The sequence below is a fragment of the Thalia democratica genome, chromosome 5, assembly GCF_965202585.1.
Source record: "Thalia democratica chromosome 5, ktThaDemo2.hap1.1, whole genome shotgun sequence".
In the NCBI taxonomy this organism is placed as follows: Eukaryota; Metazoa; Chordata; class Thaliacea; order Salpida; family Salpidae; genus Thalia; species Thalia democratica.
Genome location: NC_139169.1, coordinates 54,620,793 through 54,644,875, shown reverse-complemented (window position 1 = coordinate 54,644,875; position 24,083 = coordinate 54,620,793). Strand labels below are relative to the sequence as shown.

The 24,083-nt window shown below is 27.3% G+C and overlaps 2 protein-coding genes across 2 annotated transcripts; both read left to right on the top strand.

Moving 5' to 3' along the window:
* The first annotated feature begins 1,682 nt into the window (after positions 1-1,682).
* On the top strand, positions 1,683-12,874 carry LOC145837098 (A disintegrin and metalloproteinase with thrombospondin motifs 6-like). Its single transcript, XM_082944870.1, has 21 exons — positions 1,683-1,974; positions 2,726-3,189; positions 3,320-3,488; positions 3,585-3,799; positions 3,954-4,037; positions 4,742-4,881; positions 5,224-5,267; positions 6,267-6,372; positions 6,437-6,583; positions 6,710-6,851; positions 7,810-7,935; positions 8,002-8,211; positions 8,277-8,382; positions 8,636-8,778; positions 8,887-9,007; positions 10,047-10,130; positions 10,194-10,366; positions 10,795-11,069; positions 11,240-11,444; positions 11,567-11,743; positions 11,896-12,874. Exons 1-21 carry the CDS (start codon positions 1,854-1,856, stop codon positions 12,163-12,165), a joined length of 3,522 nt encoding a protein of 1,173 aa, XP_082800996.1. The 5' UTR covers positions 1,683-1,853; the 3' UTR covers positions 12,166-12,874.
* Positions 12,875-21,911: 9,037 nt separating this feature from the next.
* LOC145836634 (serine/threonine-protein kinase pim-3-like) lies at positions 21,912-22,862 on the top strand. The gene has a single exon (XM_082944420.1). The coding sequence runs from the start codon at positions 21,912-21,914 to the stop codon at positions 22,860-22,862; it is 951 nt and encodes a 316-aa protein (XP_082800546.1).
* The last annotated feature ends 1,221 nt before the right edge of the window (positions 22,863-24,083 follow it).

Here is a 24,083-nt window from a genome sequence, read left to right as displayed (position 1 = left end):
ATGAATATAAGTCAGCATCATGTTTTTAGATGTCATAAATAAATAAAAAAAGTTATTGATATTTATATATCAATAAAGCTCTTAAAAGAAAGAAAGTACATTAATCTAAAGAATTTTTATTTAAAATTTCAACAAGGTGCCAAAAGAACTAAACATTTTATTTTAGTTTTAATCTTACCTTTGAAAATATTTTCTTTTTTTAGTTTTATTTCTATATTAGAACAAAAATTATAAAGTGAAAATAAAGTTTAAACTTTATTTTATAACAAAAGTAATTTTCCTTAATACGGAAAAAAGGCAGTTTTATTGTAACTAAAATTTTATAAAACTGATTGTTATTAGATTTGTAATATTTTAACTTCTTTAACGAAGTATTTTAACAATAAACTGTAGATTATCGATTTGTATTTGCTCACACGTTTTTCTAATTGTTAAAGTTTACACTAATGGTTTACTAGATCATATATTTTTTTGTTTTAAATTTGTTAGATGTTATACTTAATAAGCAAGGCAGAGCATCAAATGTTTAATAAAAACAAGCACTGATTTTAGATATGTGATATATAAAATATTACTTTAATATGTAGTACATTACATACATTATATTGTTATTATATATATTTTTTCATAATCACAAGTATTTTAAATATATTCTTTTGAATATCAAATTTCAAAACAAATTTTTAGCTTTCTAAAAGCTTTCATTACTTTTATATTTAGTATTGCATTAAGGCTTGATTGGGTAGTGATTCTAGAATTTTTATAATATCTAAAAAATTCTAATCATTAAGCCTTAATCTGTCTTTATTAAATCACTTAAAGGAATATTTTCTCGTGTTAAAGCAAAACAAAAATCGAAATAAGGTGTAATTAGTTGAAAATCCGAGGCTTTATACAGAAGCTCTTTAGCGCCAAATAGTTGTTGCATCTTACTTCAGTCTCTCTTTCTTACTGTGCAATAAAAGCAATAGAAACCACACTTAAAAAAAAAAACGTCCGAAAAAATTAGCTTAAAATACGACAAGTTTTTTTACGACAGGCACAATCAAGCTAGAAGCAGTTAGCGAGTTCAATCAAAAAGCAATTACTAAAACAAGGATGTTAACACAATTTAAAAATACATTAAAAAATTAAGAGTTTAGAAACTTCTTTATATCTCAAATAACTTAGAGTTGTTTTAATTGTTCCAGCTTAGCTTTAAGTTCAATGGAGGTTGTCTACGCGTTGATAATTTTTGTTTACTTTGTCATAAATATAAGCTTGTTAAGTAAATACTCCAATTCTTCATTATACTACGTAAATACGTTCTTGCAGTTTTTTAATGTATTACACTTTTATTGTGCATAACTCAGCTTATACAAGTGTGCGAATTACTTGCGGTAGTAGCGTGGGATAAATCATAAGTTAATATCAAGCTTATCAGCTTTATTTTAGTAATACATGTTAAGATGTTAGCTTTCTCGGTTTAATTAAAAATGAAGAGTAATCAAAGTAAAACTGTCATTTTTTCCTACAAAAACTTTTTTTTTACCTTGTTTAAATTTAGTTGACATATTTATTTTTTTGTTACAAAATCCTTCTTTTACATTCATAACAAAAGTAGTGTATTGTTTATAACTAAGATAAAAATTGTGTATAACAATTTTAAAATACAGTAATACTACTGTTTTTTCTACAGATACAACTGAAATAAATTAACTGAAAAAATAAATAAATATTACATTTTAAAGAAAAAAACAACTACCATAAGAAAACTGCCTTACAAATAATATTTTGTCTGAAAAAACAAACAAAAGAATACATTTTGAAAGAGGAAACTTTAAACTTGAAAAGCGCCAAACATATAAACAAAAATGCCTCGGATTAGAATATGTTTACTTAACTTTATAGTCATTCTTAGTTTAAATTTTATAGAATCAGAAAGCAAAGATATTTATACAAATGAAAGAATTTTGCTTCAAAAAAACCGACATGGTTTGTTTGGTTTTTGTTTGTTTCATTTTTAAAATTGCATTTTTTTTCTGTACTGCTATGTGTTAAATATAATTGCTTAAAATAGATAGTTTTATCTGTTCTAAAAGTTTAAATTTAGTTTTTTCTGAATAATAAACTACTAAATATCTTAACAGTTAAAGTAATTACTTTTTAACTTGTTAAATAAAGTTTAATATAGTTTTTTTGTTTACAGTTTTTATACGTACGTATTTGAAAGTTTTCAATTGAAAACGTACGTTTAATTATATTACTATAAAAATATTTACACTAAGCATGTTTTTATTTTTTAACTGCAACATACAGAATTTCTTTAAACTACTACTTTGCAAATAAAAACAATCGAAAAAAAAAAACATAAACACATAACCTTTCAATTTTAAAAAATATTTCATTGCCCTTCAAATGCAACAAGTAGGAAAACAACTTTTTAAATACGTTTTTAAATAAATTTGAGCTTGTTAAATTAAAATGTACATGACTTTAACACAAGAAAATAACATAAAGTTCTACAAATTTGTTGTTGCTACCTCATTTTCGTCGCGCTTGGTTGCGTTCAGCAGTTTTTCGCTTTCTCAAGCATATCAAGTAAGTCAGCTTTTACGACCAAAATAAAAAGCAATGACAACAAATTTTGTTTAATTTTACATAACTTTTATATTAATTATGTCAGCAGAATTTATACGGTTTAAAATAAAAGTTTTAACGCCTTCTAATTACGTTTTTATAACAGAAATGTGGTCTAGATCGCAAGATTACCACGAGAAACACTACGGCAGCAAGCCGCTTCAAACAATCACGCATCCTAAAAGAGTGACAAGGCACAGGGAGCATCTTGAATATGCCACAATTGAGCCTTTGTCCGAAATTCATTCTGACGGAAAAATTAGAAGGCGGCGATCCATTGATCCCAAAGAGGCGTCTGAACATCTGAACCCGACAAAGATGACGTCGGACGGAGGCCATTTGGTTTATTACGAGCTGAACGGAGCTGACTCGAAAGCATACTTGCACAAAGCACTTTTGAAATTGAGGAGAAACTACAAGCTCGTTTCAAAAAACTTTATTGTTGAGGAGAGGGGAAGGGGAGGAAAGTTGATGAAAAGGCACAACATGGTACACGACTGTCACTACACCGGGGTCATTGAAAATCACGAAGGCTTTTCTAAAGTTGCTATGAGCCTTTGCAATGGACTGGTTTGTTAACTTTTTTGTACTCGGTTTTTACTATTTTTTTTTCTTTTAACCTAATTGCAAGTAATACGTTACTAAAAACCTGTTCCTGTAAACATTTTTAAACCCTAAAACGTAATGTTATTTCGAGCAGCAAGGAATAGTTCATAAAGGAGACGAAACTTTTTTCATTGAACCGAAATGGAACCATACACATGAAGAGGGCAAACCAACACCTCACTACATTAGTAAAAGAAGTACAAGTAATGAACTAGAAAAAAGAAGCTTAAATTTTAAAAATGAAACAGGATGTGGTGTTACAGGTTGTTTATCAAAATTATTTACATTAATACTGAAAGTATGAAAAATTACATTTGTATTTATGGAGATGAAAGTTAATCATGATCTATAATTATTAGAAACTGATAAAAGAGCTAAAAGAAAATTAGAAAATTCTTCAAGTAATAAAGAATATCGTACTAAAAGAAGTCTCGGAGATGAAAAAAAATCACGTCGACGAAGGTCAGTGAGCCTTGAGAGAAACGTTGAGACTTTAGTGGTCGCAGATAAACACATGGTTTCATTCCATGGACGTGATGAATTGCAAAGATACCTTCTTACAATAATGAACATGGTAAGAATACTGAAAGTTGTATAATTTTTTTTTAATTTCAAAGTTTCTGTCGTAACTTTGTATACTAATACTTTTTTAAATGTTATCGTTGTGGTAATATCAAACTAAGTTATTAATTTATTACTGTAAACTAATTGTAAGTTCTAATATTTAGGTCGGAAGCTTGTATCACGACGCAACTATTGGAAATGCAGTGAACATTGTTGTCACTAAAATGGTTTTGCTAGTAGAGGATCAGGTAAAGAAATTTTTATCACTAACAAAAGTTTAGTTTTCGGTTGATAAATAACCATTAAAAGAATTTCAACTTACAACATTAATATTGGGGAAAACTGCTTGTCTGTTAAATCATGTCATAACTATTATTTTTGATTAAAAAAAAAAATTAACTCAAACATAAACAAAACATTATAAAAACACTTTTAGGGTATTGTATACGTTAGTGAGTTACAACGCACAAGATGAAGAATTTATGTTATGTCCGACTTTTAAAGTAAAGAATGTTGTTTATTTATAAAAAATTTGATGGTCCTTAGCTATTATGTACTTTCATAATTTGTTCATTCTATTTTCTTATTTCGCTCATGTAAACATCATTAAAGATTAAAATAGATTTTTATAGCGTACCCCTTCAAGAGTTCAATCATAAAGCTCTTAAGTGTTCTTTTACTTTCGCCATTAGTTCAAGTTTAGAATAGTTGTCTCGAGTGTTTTTGTTCATTTCTTTGTGTGCTTTAGCAGTGAATACATAAACTACAGCCACACAGTTATTGTTTAATCACAGTAATCACGAGTAGCCTGGCCTATCATTCAGTTTAAAAAAATAAAATCTTTTTTTTTTTTTGCTTGGGGTTTTTGTTCAGTCGAATTACTTACAAACTACAATATTTATTGAAATTAACTTTAGTAAAAAAAAATCTTTAAAAATAACTCTGTCTGCAGCCTGGGTTAGTCCTGAACCATCATGCTGACCCTTCCATGGCTAGTTTTTGCAAATGGCAGGCAAATTTAGTTGCTAATGAAGATGAAAACCAAATTGAGTTTGGAACTAATCGCCATGACAACGCTATATTAATTACAGGGTTAGTTTATAAGCAAAAATAATCCTTTTTTATGTTTGTATTTACATTAATTCAGGTTTTAAAACTAAGTATTGTATAAAATAAGTGTTTATCACGACAATAAAGTTTTTGTTTTGATCTGGTAAGTAGCAGAACCATGACTAATTTAATTTACATTAATGATTTATGGAAACAAGTTCCAATGATATGAGTTTTACAGACGCATTTTTTTCTTAAAAATATTTCAATTATTGAAGTGGTATCTGAACCTTGATAAAAAAATTGACTTAATAGAATATAAGTTTGTTGGCTTTTAAAAGATCTGTTTAATACAACAAATCTAAATTTACGTTTATTTTTTAGACTTGATATTTGTGCAAATGACAATGCTCCCTGCGGTACTTTAGGTAAGTTTATATCAAATTTTTCATAGTAAACTTTATTGCTAACATTAAAAAATTAATTCTATAAAAGTAAATTTCTTCTAAATAAATATGTCAACTCTATATTGTTCAAAAATTTTACGCTCTCTTAACCGATGAATAAAAAGTTATGTACAAAGTTTTTGTCAGTTTTATTCAACTATCAGAAAAAGCTCACAATATTGATTATTTGGTTTTTATGACTAGCCTTTATCAAAGTTTAACAAAAATCAAAAGTTAAAGAATATAAAAATTTTTTTTGAAATATAAATTTCTGTAAAAAGTTTATCTCATTTTTCACTATTTTTCGTTCAAAATAACTAAGTGTCACTAAGCAGTTAAGCACTTGTTCACCCTTTTAGTGATACTTTTTTTATTTATTTAGTATTAATCATAAAAAAATTATACAGTTATTTGTTTTCATGTTTTTCAGCGTAATATAGTTTTGAATCGTACTTTTTTTAACACTTGCTTTTTGTTTTGCTAAATAGCAGTTTTTTTGTTAGATTTGTATTATTTAAACAGCTAGTTTAATAAACAAATTAAGCATTTTACGTTCATGAGAAAGTATAGTTCTAAAATTTAAATAAAAATCTATGCGACTAATTCAAAGTAAAGTAAAACAAATGAACTTCTCACATAACTAAATCTAATACTTTTAGTTCAAAATGATCATCTTTCAAATAAATAAGTAAAACTTGCTGATATTTAAAATATTAGTGTTGATAAAAGTTAACTAATGAACTAAAATGACAGCATAAAAAAATTCAATTCCGTTAGAGGATAACAAATTAGTTTGTTAATTTAAGTGTTTAATGTTTAACACTTGCAACATTTACACATACTGCTAAAGTTTCAATTAAAACACAAACCGGAAGCAACTGGAAGTTCAAACTGAGTTTTAACTATTCTTTAAAGTTTCACGGAGTACTTCATAAAAAACATCAAAAATTTGATAATGAAATTTAAATTTACAATTAAAAGGTCTGGCACCACTCAACAGCATGTGCGACAGCGGAAGAAGTTGCAATATCAACGAGGATACGGGCATCGCGACTGCTCACACAATAGCTCACGAAATCGGCCACAAGTAAGCGACAATCTGTTCAAAACAATGTAGTTTGTTGCTAGATGTTTACGAATTTACCTTTCAGCTTTGGTATGGAGCATGACGGCACTAAAAACGACTGCGGCATCACTTACGGAGAACCAGCTAAAATCATGGCGGGCAAGGCTATGGCTTCTGGAAATCCTTTTCAGTGGTCACGGTGCTCAAGAAAATACATTACAGACTACTTAGAGTTAGTATATTTAAAGTCAACATTTATATTGTTTCAAATATAAAACTGTATCTTTAATCAAAATTATGCTTGCTGTAGAATTAAAACTAGTTAGCTGGTCAATTACAACAAACGTACTTTTTAAAGTGAGGGAAATGGGGAATGCTTGTTAGATTCGCCACCGTTGAGAGACTTTAAGTTTTCGGACGAAATGCCGGGTCAAATTTACGACGCTAGTGAGCAATGCCGCTTTCAATTCGGAGCTTCGTCGAGAGAATGCAGTTTTGGAGTAAGTTGCTTTTGAGTAAAAGTTACGTAACTAAGAAAGAGGCACTGTGTGGTTTCTATTTAAAGTTAACCATTTCACAAAATCTTACTTTAAATCACTAGGTTGATGGCTCGTAGAGTTAATTAAAACTTCTTATCACCTTGTTTTTATGGTGTTTCGAGAATTTGAAGGACACACGGTAATCGACGAGATTGTTTACGAGCGGCCTGATTAATTACCTCACCATGACCAGATAGCTCATACAAATGTGGGTGGCTAGGCCTAGAGCAATCAAATTAATATGAATTTCTACTTGAACTATGCATTTAAAATAATCATAATTTTTTACTTTTTCTTCGTTGGTGGTCTTTTAAAATACAATCGACTTTTTAATGACAGTCACTACTTTTGTTTTAAATCTTTTTAATGTTTTAGTTTACTTACATTTTTTCAAAACTTTTTTTCATTTAAACAAATACATTAAGCATAACTGTTAAGTTTTAATAGAAAAAGTTTTGTAAAAGCTTAAGTTCATTTATTTAATGCACATTTGAGTGAACTTAAAAACTATAAATAAAAAATCAGTTGCTAAAAAGATAACTTATTTATTTATTTCTTATAGTTATTTTCAAATGCATCAAATTACAAAACTAAAGGTTTTATTATATTTTTAAGAAGCTACTGTTTTTTTATTGTTTGAAAAAATGTACATGCGTTAAAATCTTGAAACTAATTTTCTGTTTTTGTCTCATTTATTTTTCTCTTGCATGTTCTATGCTATTCTCTTTTAACATCATGCAGTCGAACCAATTTTTATTTTTGCTCAACGACCGCGATAACTATGTTTTACTTTGAAAAAAACAATAGCAGACCTATTTTCGAGCATGTTTGCAATTTTTCGAACTTCTATTTCATCAATTTACTTCAGCGTGTCATTTAAAAAATAATATCATTGTATTAAAACTTTATTTAACTTCAGAAAGCGTGCAACATATTGTGGTGTGTTGTCAACATGACCCGGTCAGGACTCTTGAACGAATGCATCACCCAGAATGTTCCCGTTGCCGAAGGTACCAATTGCACAAGCGAAGACGTCTCAGAAGGAGTAAGATTTTTTTATATAGAAAATAGCGGTAAAAGCAAAATTTTATTCATAAACATTCACAAACAGTGGTGCAACCGCGGGAAATGTATTGCTTTCGGTACCTTGCCGGAGTCTAAAGACGGGGGATGGGGCGAATGGTCACATTGGTCCGTGTGTTCCAGGACTTGTGGTGTCGGTGCCGCAAGCTCGTACCGAACCTGCAACAATCCGATGCCAGAAAACGGCGGAAGTTACTGTATTGGCAGGAGAAAGCGTTATCAAACCTGTAACACTCAAGTATGTTAACTTAATCAAATAATCTGAACTGCTTAAACTGTTTTTTCATTTTAAATTTACTTAAGGACTGTCCGGAAAACTCAAAGGACTTTCGAAGCTTGCAATGCGAAGTTTATGATCACGAGCTTTTCAGAGAAAGATATTACAATTGGGAACCATTCTTATTGTACTGTTAGTAAAAAGTAGTAAATAATTTATAAATTAGTAGATATTTTGTTATCCGATAATATTATACAGTTTTTTAATTAATACTAATTTAATGTTTTTAATTTCAGTTTTAATGCAATTAGTTGCTGGTAAATATATCCACTTTTTCTTAAATACAAAAAATCCAACTTTTTCACTTCTTAAGCTAGTAAAAATTTAGTCTTAGTAAAACCATTATCATTAAAATTAATATTTTTATTTAAAATTGATTTTGCAGTTCAGGGAAGTATGGAAAACCCTTGTGCTTTAAACTGTATGGCAGTAGGCCATTCTTTTTTTGTTCAAAAGTCAAACTCTGTCATTGATGGTACTAAATGCTACATTGACTCAAAAGATATTTGTATTGGCGGTGAATGTCATGTAAGTTTGATACACAGCTTAAAAAAAATACTAACATATTTGAAATTATAGCCGTTATAAAAAATTCATAAAAACTTTTGCAATTAATTATAAACTTACTATTGACAGCACGTAGGATGCGACAATGTGTTAAACTCTGGAGCAGTTATGGACAAATGCAGGGTCTGTGGGGGAGACGGCAGCTCTTGCGTGTCCCATGGTGGACTATTTAATAGTGGAGACTTGGGAGGTTTTTTTTCATTGTACTTAGTTTATGAAATTTTTGCTCTATCATTCCTAAAAATTACAATATATATTATGTAAAAAACAATTAAATAAATCTGTTCAACTGTAGACATTTTTAAACGTACTAATTTAAGCTATTTTTATTTCAGTTAAACTTTAATTTAATAATCGAGTACTGTTTCTTAAAATTGTCTGGAGATAAGAATTTGTGATTAAAAAAACATCTATTAATAAAAAAACAATTACGAAAACCTATTAATAGAGTATATGTAATACTAACATAGTTATAAGATTATGGTTTATTTCTGAGTAATTACCTTTTAAGTCTGATTAATTTAGATTTAAAGTTATTTCATTTTCATAGAAACACTATAAAGTTTTCATTTAACACATACTATTTCAAGTGCACAAACAGAGTGCTTGCAACTGCGTTTATGTTTTGATGAACACCATTAATTTAAACTTATTTAATTTAATACTACGTACACATCCTGTAACAAACTTAACATCGCTAATCCACAACCCTGCGTGTTCTTTCTCTCCTTTTGCGTTTCGCGCATTTCTTCGCGGGTCATTTAAAGATTTCGAGCGAACAAAGACCGCTAATAGATTTTTCGTGATGCGAGCCGCCGCAGAAAGCTCACAATTCAAAGTATTGTTGCGCTTTTCCCTTTCTGAAGCTTCCATCTTCGTTCTGCAGACCGCATCCGCTCATACCTCTATTTCGAAACGGGTTACGTCATTGCTTTTTTGCTTCTTCTCCGTCAGTTTTACTGAGCTATTTTATACTTTTGGTTTTGAATGGGGGAAACGGAGAATATTTTTTTGTGCTCTCTGTTTTATGAAGCAATATTTCGTTCATGCGTTAAATAGAAGCACGCTACTATCTGAGCTGATTTCAAAATAAATTTTGGCAAATTTGTTTCAAAGTAGTTTAAATTTAAAGCAATAGTAAAAAATAATTAAGCCGCTTTTTGAGCAGGGTTGTTTTGTATTAGTTACTTTTAATATTTCGTTTATAATCTTTTTTATAACATTTTCAGTTTATCACTACGTAATCACCATACCTAAAGGTTCAGTGAATATACACGTAGAAGAAGTTCAATTTTCATTCAAGAACTTTTTAGGTTTGTGAAAAAAAAATATATATAGAAATTTATTTTAATTTTTTATCCTTGAAACACTAACAGCATTAAGAGGAGTTGAAGAAATTAATTTTACTGATTACCTTAATTCTAATTGGTCGATTGAGTGGCCTAGATACTTCACTGCTGCAGGTACAGTTTGGAATTACAGACGCCCAAACAACAAACCTGAATTTTTAAGCGCAAAAGGACCGACTGATAGAGACCTAATTCTTTCGGTTAGTTAGTTTTTTACCGTATCCGAAAATCATTATCTGCTTATAGAGATGCTGTAAAAATATACGTTTTTTCGAGATTATTGCTTAATTATTACAAATAATTTCAACGTACACAATATCTTCTACTCAATTCTACACAATATGAATGAACTTTTATAAAAAGTTTGACAGTCTACTGAAAAAGAGTTTAAATGTAAACTAGACGGTTGCTTTGCTACTAAAAAAAAACAAACATTTTTTTTAACTACTCTATTCTTTTTAGTAAGCTTCATTTTGTGCAATAAGAAAATAAAACTTAAAAAATCAAAACAAAAAAATATGTTTCTTATAAAGTATCTCAGTAGAAAACGTTAAACACTTTTTAAATTTAACGTTAGTTTAAAAAGTACATGAAATACTGTTTATAACTAACACTTTATATTAACTAGGTGCTTCTGCAAGAGACAAGCCCAGGAGTTAAGTATGAGTACAACGTTCCCATAGACGTTGGTAGCGGAGACGGGTTCGTTGCCGAATCGGCTTTCATGTGGGAGTTTGGAGACTGGCAGCCCTGTTCTGCTTCTTGCGCTGGCGGGTTACAGTCGAAGCCTGTCCTGTGTAAGCGAGTCGACGACGACACTGAGGTATCACACAAATTTTGTGACTCCAGCCCCACACCTGCCGTTGTTACGAGGTCATGCAACTTGGAGCCTTGTCCAGCACAGTAAGATTTTTTAAATAGCTTAAAACAAAAATAAACAAAAAAAAGGCATGCTTAAACTTTTCTGATTAATGAATATTATTTCTAATTTTCTATGTGGTGTATATTTAGTTGCTCGTTTTAAGTGGCTTTATGTGAAAATAATAAGTTGAAATAAAACCATTAACACTTAGATGGTTCGTTGGCAAATGGGAGGATTGCAGCTCGAGCTGCGGAGGCGGGACGATGGAGAGGTTAGTGGCGTGCATGAGAGCGATTTCAAACACCGAGGACGAAACGGTGCCTGAACACTATTGTCACGAAGCAAAACCTTCAACCGAACAAACTTGCAACACTGATGCATGCCCTCCAGAGTGGGTCGCTGGAAAATGGCAAAGAGTTAGTACTTTAATTCATCATTTGCTAACAGTTTGTCAGACAACTATTGGTAAGACTGTAAAAAATTTCAATCAAAACTAATCAAAATAGAAATAAATAGTTAAAAAAACAATATTGATTAGTGCTCGACTACTTGTGGATCAGGGTGGAAAGTTAGAAGTGTTTCTTGCTTGTCATCAGATCGAACTACTCAGTACGAAGATAACATGTGCGATAACAGAGAGAAACCTGTCGAACGAGCGCAGTGTGAACTAGGTCCTTGTCCGCCTATAAGGTGGAGAACTTCATCTTGGGGAACTGTAAGTTTTTGGCACAAAAAGGAAGTTTTTAATTTTATCAAGTATAAAAACTTGTAAATTTAAGAAAAAAATACTATAAACTAATTTAAAAAAATGATTAAAAAATTAGACTTCGATTCAATAAGTTTAAAACTCACAGATTAATTTTTTAGTGTTCAATTACTTGTGGACATGGACAAGGAATTAGAAGAAGGCGCGTTGTTTGTCGTCAAGGAAACCAAAATGTGTCTAGAAGATTGTGTCCGAAACCACAGCCTAAAAGCATCACTTCATGTAGTTCCCGAGTGGCTTGTAATACACCGAATAAGTCTTCTTGCGTTGACGATTCAAAAGTCAAATACTGCCCGAAAGTAGTAAGGTACGGCTTCTGTACGCGAAATTTTTTCAAAAAGATTTGCTGTAAGACTTGCCAGGGAAGCTGAAGCGGAAAGCTTCAAATAATTTGACCAGAATTAGTTTCTGGCTTGTAACTGATAAGCATATAAAGGTTTTTGACGAAAAAGAAAGTGGGGTGTTTAAAGAAGACGGCGGGCTAGTCTTTACTTTGTCATTGTTGTACACTAACAAGATGAAACACACTAAATACATCCAACATTGAAACGGCTGCTCATTTGCTGATGATTTAAAAACAACTATTTTAAAGTTTATATCGTTATTTTTTGCTCACACTGTGAGACTTTTTACACACTCATTAATGTGGTAATTTTTTAAAATAAAACTTTTTAAGCTTATTAAATGCATCATGTTAGTTATGTATATTTAAACTGCTATCATTCGTCGCCTTAAATGTTGTAAAAGATTACAAACCGATTTTATAACAATACAAAGCGCACAATACGTGCCTTTTTAAACAAATAAAACTATTGAAAATTCGAAGACGAAAATTTAACTTATATTTGATTAGCGTAATTCATTAAACTATTCTAAATAGAAATTAATAAGAATAAAGCATACAAAAAAGTTATTAAAGCTTTAAAGTTCTTACCTATATCTTTTAGCTAACTGTTTTCATTCTAATCTAAATAAACCTAAACTGATTTATTTTGTTTCAATAGTGCCACTATTTCGATATCTGCTATTTTTGTTTCAATTGAAAAGTTTTTTTTTTATCTATTGTTGTTTTCACCGCTGCCATTGTACTTTTGTGTTTTTAAATAAACTTGATCATTGAAAAGTAATTTTTTAACTAGTGTAGGTTAAACTTATGTGAAAAAAAACTGTTATGAACAAAATTTCATATTTTGTGTAACAATTTCACAAAAACCTGCTTAGTATTATTAAGTTCACTTGTAAAGTTTTCAATCACCTTAGTAAAATTGGGTGCAACGGTAAAACATCTCTAAATTTTCGACTTTTTTAAACTTATAAACACTTTACGTTGTGCTGACAATTCTAAAAATTACATTCAGCTTTACTTCGAAAAAGTCATAAATACCGAAAAACAATTAAACTTAGCATGGTAATTAAAAAAACCTTACCAAAGTAACTGGGTTTTCTTTGGTTTAATGAACCGTGACGTTCCTCAGTTGTTCAGGCAACGGCGGCGATTGTGTCAAAAAGACAAAATATCTATTAAGCGAGCTAACGCGCGGGCTACGCACCTTTGATCTGGCAGGTATATTTTTCTGGGAAGATTAGTTATTTTATTTTATAAGCAAGGCGAAAATTGTTGGCAAGCTCAAAAATTTTCTCGATGATCAAGGCAAAATCTCATGTGAGCGGCACGCTGGTTTATTTGCGTAAATATTTAATTAAAAAAAGCTTCCCTTGTTATTTGAAAACTTTTAATTTTACTTTCACGAGTTACTTAACAAAAAAATGTTTGTTTTTGTAAACTAATCACTTTTAACTGTAAATTGAGATTTACAAATTGAAATTTTCAAACGTAGTTTTTTATTTCAATTTCGTAAAAATATATTAGAGTAGTATGGTAAAAAATGAACAAAGTATGTTGAATAAGTTAAAAATCTTATTTTTATCTTAGCACATTTTAACTACAATTTATGTTAAATAGATATAATTAGCTAGTTGTATAGCTTGTTATTGATAAGCTAACCATTTGACAAAAAAATTTTAATGTAAATAGTGTTACAAAACTTTAATAAACATTTTAGCCTGAATAACTACAACAAAAATTCTTAACAAATTATTTAAAATGCATTAAAATGAAAGTTTAACCTATTTTTACTGAAGTTTCGTAAGACTAATATCTTCCAAAGATATTATGTTTTGACTTTTTAAGAAAAGTTTACGTTTACTTTATAAGACATTTATTCTACGTACTCAAGTTATTGCTTTGATAAACTAAAAAATGTATTAAGTTTAAGATTGAAAGAAAAATAATTAAAAAACAAATACAATTGTTTTAAAACATGCGTAACTGGCGTTGAAATAGTTTTTATAAGAAATTAAAGAAATAAATTTTATTAGTTTCCAATGTTGAATTGTTTAAGTTTTTATCCTTAAATTCCACAAATTAGCTATTGAAGTGGTAAATAGCATAACAAAACATTGGGTATTTAGATATCTAGTACAATAGATATATACTTCAAGTTTTAGCATTTATAATAAAAAAATAGAATAGGAAGCTTATATGTATAAATCAGATAAAATGCTGATTTTAAAGTGTATATCAAATAACGCTCAAGGACTATTTCATACTAGTTTTTAAAAGAATTTAAAACTTTAAAAAGTATACTGGTAGCATTTTATACGAAAAGAAATAATATAAAAAATTAATTTTACTAAATCTAAAAACAATTAAACTACAAAAGTTTTAATATTTTTTAAATGTTCAACTTCAAAACCAAGATTGTCTGTTGTTTATGATTAAAATATATTTATACAGAAGTGTTGAGTTTAGTACACAGTTTTCAATATGATCAAGTACGAATTAAAGGAAAACCTAAAAATGCAATTTTAATAAAATTTGTTCACATGTTACAAAAAAAATCAATTGCCGTTTTAAAAGACGAGATAACTTAGTTCTACAAACAGCTGATGTTGTATGTCATTAGTGTAAAACTTTATTTTTTGGAAAGCACGACAAACTCAAGGTCAAATATAGTTTTTTTTCTAAATTAAAACCTTAAAAATCAGTATAAAGAAACTATTATATATTATAAAAGCTAAGCGGTAAAAGTTATAGGTTTTGTAAAAATAAATTTCAATAGTTGTTAAAAAATATTAAATCTATGTTGATAAAACAATGTTTTGTTTGAAGACCATATTAAATCAAATACTTAAATAAAAAATATTTTTTGTCCAAAAAAATATTATAATCAGTTATAAACAGTGTAATTTTTAAATTTAGTTTCTATAATAATTAAAAAGCTTACCTAAAGATATAAATAATAAAATAAACACAATGTGAAATATCAAAATTATTGAGATTTAATTTCTTTTTTGTAAGGAGAATTTGCGTTTTATCTATGAATATTTTTTATGTTATGATTTAAGATACTAAATTATTTAATTATTATAATAAAAATTATGTTTTAATAGTTATTGTTAAAACTTGAACTTTTTGTAATCAAAAACCAACATTACTTTATATCTCCGCAAGATTATTTTGTTGAATTAAACAAAGAAAAACTTAAACAAAATCCATAAAAAGTAAATGAAGGTTTCGTCAATGATCAACTTTTATTATTCTAACACAAATTAATGCTCAAAGACTTATATTAAGAAATTGCAAGATTAGAAGATATTTATTCGAATACTATTCAAACAAGAATTTGTAAACTAATAACATTAATATTATTAACAGACAAGAACGCATGGATAATCTGGTGTGTGATAAGCACCATCAAAGACTTTAACGTAAAAGTTCTGACCAAATCAAAGAGGTTGAAGTAACCGCAAAACCACACATAATAATGTATAATGGGAAGTAGTCTGTACGAAATCGAGCAAATCTTACATTACGTATGCAAAGAAATAACTTGCAAAAGATTTTTGCTGTAAATTAAGCCATGACATTTAAACTTTTTTGGTACACTTTTTTTTTCACTTTTAGTAATGTTACGTGCATTCTTTTTTTTTTGGCATGTCTTTAAATTTACAAACATTTTATTTATCATGGTTCGAAAACATTTTTACAGAGCAACCAAAATAAAGTGTTTAATATTGTTGTAAAGTTTAAAGGTTGTACCAGCAAATGAATTTAACAAAAAAAAAGAAACACAAAATGCAAAAAACAAGAATCAAACTTATGGTTTAAAGTTTTTATAAAACCGATATACTTTTTGATTAATCGAAACTAGCTATTTTTATATATTATTAATTCAAAAATTTTAAAACAATTATGTTGTTGATTATTTATTTCAATTAAGACTATTTTTAAAGTTTATAAGTAATAAATATAGAAAAAGACTTTGATCAGATTAGATTATTATTGGGCAACTTCTCTGGTAGGCAGGCGTGTTTTAGTAGCTTTTAGTAGGTAACGAACCGGATTTGTTAAATAAAAAAAAATTAAACTGATTATAAAAAAAATTTTAATTTATCTAACCAACAACTTAAAACAATATTTATCATAAAACTTGTAACGCCCAATTTATATTGTACTGTGCTTATATACATTTTCAATATGTTTTTTTTCAGTATATTTTTTTATGAGTCGTTAGCCGTAATTTGCCCACCCCTATCCTAGAGGCTAAATAATGTGAACATTTTCCACTTACTAAGCATGAATTTGCTAAACAAAAAAATGTTAGCGGCATTTATAAAACTTTAAACATATTTTGTGATGCTTTTATATGACAACTAAACTAGTTGGTGATACTGTTGAATATTCACAACAAAGTTTTTGTTATTGAATTAAAGTTTAGCTATTACTTTCAGTTTACTTAACTTATCTATAGACCTACTAACATTTGTGTTTGATAGATTTTTTTGTATTTATTATATTGCCTGTTGATTTTTATTATTGTTAGGTATGGTTTTTGTAGAACAATTAAATGCCTTAGTTAAAAAACTATCTTTGTTTTTTAAAGGTAAATGTAGTTTTTATCTGAAGTTTCTTTTTGTCTTAAAGAACTTTAAACCAAAGTTATTTAATCTAGTTAAATATTAAAATAAGAAACTAGTAAACTTCAATAAAACGAAAAAGACTGAAAAAATAACAATTTAAATACTTAATAACTCTTTTTTTTCTCATAACTGTTTAAAATATTAAAAGTAATCTATTATTCTGTTAAAGAATAAGTATGATCTTGTTTCAATTTTATTTAAAATTTTTTTAATATTTTTATGACTGCATTTCAATTAATCAATATTAAAAATTTAAATGGTGTAAATATTGAATATACATAGTACTTATTATTATTGTGCGTTTTATTCTAAATATACGTTTAGCTAGGTTAAAATCTTAAATTATTTGAAAATATTTTTTTATAAGATATTTAAGAAACTTTAATCGTCTACAAAACTTAACCTATTTAATTTTAAAATACTTTAATTTAAATACAACCTAGAATGTAGATTTACAAATAATTACAGTATTTTGTTTAATACTAATCAACTACATACAACTTCCTCTTTACCTTTTGATAAGCAATATATCAGTTTTTGTTTTTTGTTTAAAAGTTCTAGTGTACATAGTTTGTAGAACACAATAAATAAGTTGAAGTATGCAACTGTTTAGTTTTAACTATAACCGATTATATTAGTTTAAAATTTAGTTTTGAAACTTTTGCAATATTTTACTTTTTCTAAATTTAAATACTTTTAGTGTAAATTGAACAATTAAAAGTATAACAATTTTTAAAAGAAGTGATTTAATAATATTATAAAAAATAATTTATCTTGTAATAATATTGTTAAAATAAGAACGTACATAGAAAATTTTAATTTTTATTAACTTACATTTTTATGTATATTTCCTTTAGTTAAACTATGTTACGAAAAATCTTTAAAATTTGTCTCACCTTCCTAAAACTATAAATTATATGTCATAGTGCTCTTTTCGAGCTAAGTAATAGGTTGCTTCAATTAAGACTAGATTCTTCTACAATTTATAGTTTTAATACTTGTATTTTCGCCAAAGTTTAATAGCTGTTTTGTGAATGCTTCTTTTAGTTTATTACTTTTTAGATTAAATATAATAATGTAGTAAAGTCTTCATTAATTTTCATTTCCGACAAAAAGGTAAACTTATAAAACATGTTCTTAAAGTTCAACTTTTTTTCTCAGCACATTAACAAAAAAAAAGGTAAATTAACACTTGTAGGTTTTTTTTTTCTTTTACAATAAACTTATTATAAAGTTTTATGCGTAAAGATTGTAGAAACATTTATCCAATGGATCAAATATGTTTTTTCTTATTTATTAGAAATTGATATTACTTTCAATATTTACGTAGTTAATGTTAAGAAGTTAAGCAGTTTAATTCTACCATTGTAACAAAATAAAATTGTTGTCAGGTTATTGTACTACAAGAATAAAGAATTTATATAGTCACAAAAAGTTATTTTCTTTGAACCATACTTGAATATTAAAAAAAATTATTTGATTTTACTTTTTTACCCATCTTGGGGTAAACTAATATATATTTAGGACATTACCTTTGTAAAATAATTATTAAAAGTTACAAATTTAAAATGTTTTTATATTGTACTAAATACTTATAAAAACATAGAATCTAATATACATCTAGGAGTACAATTTTCTTTTTAAACTAACAAAGGGTTAATAAAGTAGATATATAAAAGAACATAACTAGTTGTAGCAGTTCAATTGTTGAAATAATTTTAACCCTAAATCTAAATGTAATAATAAATATGCAAACTAACTATTCTATCGATTTTTACCCGGTTTCAGTGGGAAAAAATTCCGACGTTGTCAAATATTAATAAAGTAGTAAATTGCACTGAGCAATTTGTGTTGTCTAAATCTAAAAAATATTAACTCAGATTTGTTTTTTAGGAAAAAATTAACTGAATCGCTTAACTTATAGCTCGAATAAAAGTATTAATAAAAATAGCATTTTGTTAAAATCTTAGTTATTTATACATCATAATAACCTGTTAATGATTCGCAACATAAAAAACTATTAGGGAAGAAAGGTTTACCAGATATAAGTGCTAACATTTATATTAAGTTGTGTTTATATATTTAACCTGTTTATATAACTTTACAGTGTGTTTTAGGCCAGTGGTGAGGTGTTTTTGGTTGTGGGTGCGGAAAGTTGTTGAATGTTAAAAATTTCATTTATTTCAAAACTTTTATTTAGTGCTATTTTAGAGCTTTTTTATAATACTTTAGTGTTATTATAAAGCAAATGTTTTGCAAAAAAAAAATGTTTAATAGAAAAATAAAAAGCTATTGTATATAAAGGTACAAAAATATATTTGTTAATTTATTACATTTACACTTTTAGATAAAAGATTTAGAAAATTAAACTACGCACTTTTAGAAATTTTGAAGTTTTTGATAATAATTAACTTCTTTCAACTAAAAATGTAGATATAGCAAAACAAACAATAGAAGAAAATATGAATAATAACTTTGAAAATGTGTAATTTTTATAATAAAAACAGCTACAATACGTAAGAACAATATTATCACAAAACAACCTATTTAAATTTTATTTATTTGGTCTTTGGTTTGTAAAATATCCTTCAGTTCAGTCTTGAAACTTTCGAGATGGCTTAAACAATAAGAAACAATTTTGCTTAGATCCGTAAATTTTTGTTATTCTAAAGACTTATAGTTAAAATTGTACAATTTTTTTGAGATTTCGTAACTAAAATTTAACAAGTAAAAACACTGCTTTAATAAAAAGCTGTGTAATTAGTTTTTTGAATCAAAGATTTAAAATAACTTCTTGTTACATTTAACTTATTGAAAAAATAAAAAAAATGTGGCTTTTTATTTTTTGAATTACTATGTTTTCTATATGTAAAATGTATTTACTATACAAAATACAAACTATAACTTTAAAGAGAAACTTTTTTTTTAGGTTTTATTTACAGTAATTTTAAGTTTTGTTAAGAGTAATATACATTTTTAGTTCATTAAAGTAAATAAAAGTTAGGTAAAACAAATAAAAACTATACGAAGTTTAGTTTTCTTTGTGTTTGTATTCTGATTTTTTAGAAACCCATTTATAAATGAAAAAAAACTGATTTTAGTACAAAGTATTTTAAGCTTAAAAAAACACTTTCTTGTTTACTGGTTTCCTATTTTAAACTTCATGTTACCATAAAATGTTTTAAATAATAAATAGCATAAATAAAAGTAACAATAATTACTAAAACCATAATAGAATGTGAAAAGACTTATGTAAATAAAATAAACTTTTTTCAAAAAAGATATGCGAAGTTACTCAAACTAATATCTATATTATGTCACTGATTCTAAGAACATTTGTACTCGTTTTTTTTTGTTTATACATTCTACAATTCAGAAGATGAAAAGAGCCTACTTTTTTCTTTTATATTTAATAAAACAATAATATATTTACTGTAGTGTAAATTCTCAATATTACATTTAAGAAGATTACTCTAAGCAAAACAGATCAAATTAGAAAACTCCTGTACACTTTAAATAAAAGTTTTAATACAACTATTGTATAGAAATTGCTTTTTTTTAACTTGACTACTCATCTACTGAAACTTTTAAAAGCAATAATGATCTCATAAGCAAAAAGTATATACAAGTTTATTCTTTTTTTTGTTTTAAAAATCTATGTTTTTATAGATATCATTATCTATCATTCTACGTGAGCTGTTTTTGTGCAAATTTGTTATTAACTTAATAATTACTGTTAAATAAAGTTATGCTATATTCTTGGTTTTAATAACCTTAGATTTTGTATTAAGGTTTTGTTCTGGACAAGACGTTAATAGGTATCCGTGGTGTGCGACTTGATAACCGAAAGATTCTTTCGTTCACCAGGTCCTAGGACAAAACATTGTAAGCGTATTTTTTGTCGTCCAATAAAACTAATTAACAACTTATACGGACTTAAATTTTCAAACAGAAAATGCATTTAATTTTTGAACATAACTATGTATCAAAATAAAATTACCAAACAAAAATAAAAAGTTATGCTTATAAGTAGTTCGATAGCTAAATTGTAACTTTCTTTACAATTTTTTCATAAAAATGTTAAAAACCAGTGTAAAACTAAACTTATTTAATTTGTTATACTCTAACGATATAAACTTTACTTAATAATAAAACTAATTATAGAACATACAATAGATAATTTATATTATTATGGATTAGATACCAATTTAAAAAGACTAAGTTGTTTTAATTACATAGAGATTAAGTATTGCAAAATTCTACTGTGAATTCAAACTTTAAGTTTTCATTAAAATTACATATTCTCCAAAAATTTACATTAAACGTATAAGCTAAAGCTCTGTTAAATTTGTACATAGTTTAAAACATTTTTATAGATTTAGACATAATTTTAGATATTTAACTTAAAATACAAAAAGTTCATGATCCTTAATTGAGACACTTTACAAATTCAAGCAGTGGTGTATATTTAACATAGACATGTTTATTTTTGATTGGCTTGAAATTTGTTGCTTGTCAGTAATTTAGAGCTATACTAATATTACTATTATAAGATTTTGTTGTGGAATAACATTTTATGACTTCTAAAATAGGAAAAACTTTAGATATAAGTATTATTAAATAATACCTTCATTTTACTTGTTTAATTTAATAACATTTTGAAAACTTTAAAAATATTTTTTAAACAAATAGAAATAACATTTTTATTTTATTTGTTTTTATTCTGCTTAAACAAAAATATATATAACTAACTGAATATACTGACACTTCTGGTTCTTTTAAATGTTTTGTCATTTGTTTACACATTTAAATTAAAAAATAAATGCATTTATAACTCTGATATTTTAATTGAATTACATTTGTATGATCGTTTGACTACTTTTATTTTATTTTAGCAAATCATAAAGTATATCTGACAAATTTTTCTTATTAAGTAGAACAAATTAGTAATCAAAAACCCTAAAAGCTATGTTTGATTTCAAATTAAATGTATTACAATGATCAACATTGACACTAGAGCATTCTTCGAACGATTTGTTAATCCTAAACTCCATAATGTTTGCTTTGAATTATATGTTATGAATTAATAAATCTATTTTTATATAAACAATTTTAATTCAGACACAAATATAAAATGTCAAATAGTTTAAGTATCTCACCGAGTAGTGAGGATACGAAAAGGGAAGATGCTAACACGCGTAGCTCAGACAAAGAGCATCTTACTTCAAATTACCAAATAGACGACAGCAAGCTAAAAAGTACAAGTTCTAGTTTTTTTTCTACGAAATATAAAACGACTTCGGAAGAATTGTTTAGAAATGAGAAGGAATGTGTCGTGTTTGTAGGTGAAAATAAATTTACTCGATCTAAAGTAGCAGTCAAAAGATACCAGTGTGTAAGCGAAGAAAGTCTGGCTAAACTTGTTACGGACAAAAAACCAATCGAAGTTGATATTCAAGAAAAAGCAAAGGACATCTCTGTTGCATGTGGTCGTGGTAGAGTGTTAGAAATTTTAGACTGGTACGTTTACGATACTTATTTTGTCACAGTCACAGAGTACGATGTAGAATATAAAGATTTGTTTGATGTCGTTGCAGACAGTACTTCCGGTTATTTTGATGAAGAGGAATGTAAAAAAATTTTCCGTTTGATACTTGAGCTCGTTTCTGAGTTGAATAAGAAAGGAATATTCCATTTGGACGTTAAACCAGATAACTTTCTTTACAAAAGAAAAACCGGAGAAATTAAAATACTAGATTTCGGCCTCGCCTTGTTTAAAGACGGGGAAGAAAACCCGGAAATCACCGTTAATTGTGGGACAGAGGGACTCGAATCCCCGCAGCAAATATTAGGTTCGAGTTTTTACGGCAGGGACGTTGATTTTTGGGGAGTCGGAGTAACGATTTTTTTCTGTTTGCAAGGAAACTACCCGTTTGACAATCACGATGAAGTGCTGAACAAGCAAGTTGAGTTCGAAATTGAAGTAAGTGATGATTGCAAAAGTTTTGTCACGCAAATGCTAGCCAAAAATGTTGAAAAAAGAATGACTCTAAACGAAATATTGAGTCATCCGTGGTTAAACTGAATTAACTAGATTCATTTGGTCACAAACTTTATAATTCTTTTTATATTTTGAATTGTTTTAGTAATTATTGACGAGTCATATATTATTATTTCAATGTGTCACATATAAATGTATCTTGAATGTATGACACTATGTATAATAAACTGTTGAAATATTTGAATTAAATGATCTACTTTAAGTAATAGATATCAATAAAAAAAATAATATACTCTCTTCTTATTATTAATATACTGTACGAAAGGTACTTTTATTTGACATCCAAAGATAATGAATATACCATTACAAATTTATAGGTTTACTTAGATGAAAAATTATGTTTCAAATGTTTCATTGTTAGAAATTTTAATGATTGATTATAAATTGATAGTCAAAAAAGTAAAATGCATTTGCAAAGTTTGACAATGTTATTATTATCAATGTTAGATGAGGTGATTTATTTAATTTATCTCTTTTTTTTTTATTTAATCAAATGACATTAAACTTTCATTTATTTTATCTTCAGTCGTAAAATCTTAATGTTTATGTTCCTAATAGTTCTTCAGAGCACAATTACCAGATTTCTATCCAAACAGCTACCAAAACATAACACTTTCATAAGCTTTTTCAGTTATCAGAACCCTATATGTCCGGAATAATTAAATCCTGCTTTATAGTCGTCTCTACCATGGTGCTGACTGCTGATGCACATGTTTATCAATAGATTAACTTTTTAATACCATCAGTTCGATGGGCTTGTTTTGATTGACAAATAACAAAAAAACAAAATGTTACCCATTTTTAGAACGTTTAAGTGAACTGTCTTCAAGTTTTTATAGTATTTTCCAGTTAAATACCTAGTTTTATACAATAAAATAGATATATTGTTTTATATTTATTTATTAAGTAATTTTGACTTTAAATTAACTTTTTTATAAGCTTTAGAAAGTAATAAATTAATAAAAAATTACCTAAATCTGACTACAATAGAATTATTAGATAAAACTTTAGAATAAACTAACAAAAAATTCTAAATAGTAGAAGTTAATTGAAGCTTATTCTGTTAAAGTAGTTATTTTAATAGTTATACGTAACATATGTAAAGGTTGTTACAACCTAGATATGCTCATAAGATAACCTAAACTAGTTTTCACTACTAATACTGATTTGTACCAATATATGATGGTAATGCTCATTTCCTATTAGTTTCCCGATTAAAATAGCTTTCAAATTTAATTGTTATTA

What these genes read in the sequence shown, in the direction of transcription:
- LOC145837098 (XM_082944870.1), top strand. Translation starts at nt 1,854, where the DNA reads ATGCCTCGGATTAGAATATGTTTACTTAACTTTATAGTCATTCTTAGT. An exon ending in TTTTGCTAGTAGAGGATCAG is followed by an intron (nt 4,038 to 4,741) that starts GTAAAGAAATTT and finishes CTCTGTCTGCAG; the next exon opens with CCTGGGTTAGTCCTGAACCA. An exon ending in CGAGAGAATGCAGTTTTGGA is followed by an intron (nt 6,852 to 7,809) that starts GTAAGTTGCTTT and finishes ATTTAACTTCAG; the next exon opens with AAAGCGTGCAACATATTGTG.
- LOC145836634 (XM_082944420.1), top strand. Translation starts at nt 21,912, where the DNA reads ATGTCAAATAGTTTAAGTATCTCACCGAGTAGTGAGGATACGAAAAGG.